Here is a 2054-nt window from a genome sequence, read left to right as displayed (position 1 = left end):
CTGCCGGTAGGAGTCAACCAGCTGCTGCGGGACCAGCTCCACCAGCTCCAGGCTCTCCTTTATCTTCATCAGGATCTCAAAGTTTTCCCGGCCTCGCACCTGGAAGAGGGAACAAGGCCAGGGCTTCGCTTTGTTCCCGTCCCACCTGGCCACCTTCCTCGTGGCCGCTGTTTTCTACCCAGCCACACAAGGTGCCGTGTCACTGCGGCCAGGGACTATTTGGGGATCCAGGACTGCCTTGGACACATGCATTTACAGATGCTTTTGCTCCTGTTCCCTAGGTCTCTGCTCAGCCCTCGTGCCTGCTGCCTTCCGGGAGACCGTGCAACCCCGTCCTGCCCGACACCGCATGCCCAAGGTGTTTCTCGCAGACGGGACGATGCCACCGCCATCCCGAGCCGAGCTCTCAACCAGTGTGGCTCACTGACACTTACAGGCACGTAATACATCTCCTCCTCCCCGTGCCTCCGTTTCTTAATGCCGGCCCCCAGCGCTGGGATGCCCTGGGGGCTCTGCTTGAACGCTGGAAAGGAGAGAGGAAGAGAGTCAGCATGCTGTGCTGGGGAGGGCAGGACACAGCTGGGAGCACTTGGCTCCCTGCAGGATTTAAGCTCAAGCCATGCAGGATGCTAGGTGTTCACCTGGGCTTTGGCATTGGTGTTGTCCCTTTATTAGTAATAACAATGAACACCACACATATCTGGACACAAAAGCCCTGCACTAATAGCTTTGCACTCTGGAAGGAAAAGGGAGTGGGTCCTATTTATGAGACTTTAGATTTAGTCAAGAAAGGTCAAAGCACCATGCCTGGATGTGGATTTGAGCCCAAACTTCTGGAGTACCATGATTTTGGGTGCGATGGGAAAGGAGCTGACGCAGAAGCATCACATGGCTTTGAGGGGCGAGGGGGTGCAGGTGCTGGGACTCACTGCGTTTGTTGGCATTGCCGTTTTTAGCTGCACTCTCGTTCAGGGCTTGCTGCTCTCGGTAATGGTCTTCATCAGCTTTCCGGTCCCTGCCGGGACAGGCGCAGATCCGTCCCTCGAACGATCTCCTCCCTAGGACTTGGCCGCTGGGAGGAGAGAGAAATCAGTGACTATTTCTGCTTGGGAAATGCATCGTGGTTCAGTCCACCACGTTATGGCCCAGTGCAGAAACCAGACCAGCAAAGTGCCTTCCCCTCCCTTCATATGAATGGAGACCCCACGGTACTGGGTGCAGAGAGCCCCGCAGCAGCAGTCTCCTGGGGGAAGAGGAGCTCTGGGGGCAGAGGAAGGCTCCAGCTGCAGGGGGAGAAGCCGACGCTGGGCTGGGTCCCCAGGCCCTCCGTGCCAGCCCTTTTCCTAGCTGGCAGAGAAGACCCTTTCCCCTGGCGCAGGCTGGGGCTGCGGGGGCTGCCATGTCCCCTTCCCTGGGGGTGCTCCCTGCAGGGGAGGGCTCCTTCCCGAGGGACCCCAGCCTTCCCGCAGTGCCCGTCCCTGCTCTGACAGCCACTCACTCTCTCGTTTCCAGGGTGATGATGATGAGGATGGGCCTCCTGTTCATTCCTCCCACGCAGCTGCTGTTGCACATGAAGTTGTACAGGATGGTGGTGAACTCGGTCCCCACCTGCCCGGGAGAGGAGAGCAGGCGCTGAGCAGGGAGTGATGGCGGGGGGAGGCAGGCTGGGACCCCCAGGGAGAGAAGAGGTGGGGAGGCAGGCTGGGTCCCCACAGCTCCTGGCGTGGGGCTGGGCGAGTGGGGGATGCTTCCCTGGGAGCACCGCGGAAGGGTGCTGTGGGGATGGTCCCAGCTGGGAAGAGGGGACTGTACAAGGGCTGTGGGGTCCCTGGGGTCCCCCAGGGCTGGATCAGAGGGGATTTCCCTTTGCACCCCACTTCGCAGGAACGGGATGCTCTGGGATGCTTCGCAGGGCTGGGAGCTGCGGATGCTTGAACACAGCGGCCACCGGTGCGGGGAGCAAGCAGGGGGTGGCCTTAGGCGTGCCAGGGCAAGCAGGACTCCTGCTAAGGACACAAGCGTGTCTCCTACCAAGCAGCCCTGTCACCAGCAGG

At 60.4% G+C, this 2054-nt stretch overlaps 1 protein-coding gene across 1 annotated transcript in view; it reads right to left on the bottom strand.

Annotated features, from left to right (window-relative positions):
• Positions 1–3: 3 nt before the first annotated feature.
• The window catches only part of TP73 (tumor protein p73), a gene marked incomplete at both ends in the record, with an annotated part of 2641 nt that continues 590 nt past the window's right edge, over positions 4–2054 (bottom strand). Inside the window, 4 exons of the mRNA XM_009588076.1 lie at positions 4–99; positions 435–523; positions 930–1072; positions 1499–1612. Coding sequence (XP_009586371.1) covers positions 4–99; positions 435–523; positions 930–1072; positions 1499–1612 — 442 coding nt within the window. The remainder of the gene's footprint in view (positions 100–434; positions 524–929; positions 1073–1498; positions 1613–2054) is intronic.

The sequence above is a fragment of the Fulmarus glacialis genome, unplaced genomic scaffold (assembly GCF_000690835.1).
Source record: "Fulmarus glacialis isolate BGI_N327 unplaced genomic scaffold, ASM69083v1 scaffold39761, whole genome shotgun sequence".
Classification (NCBI taxonomy): Eukaryota; Metazoa; Chordata; class Aves; order Procellariiformes; family Procellariidae; genus Fulmarus; species Fulmarus glacialis.
The sequence above is the reverse complement of the archived record's forward strand: the minus strand, read 5'-3'. Positions and strand labels throughout refer to the sequence as shown.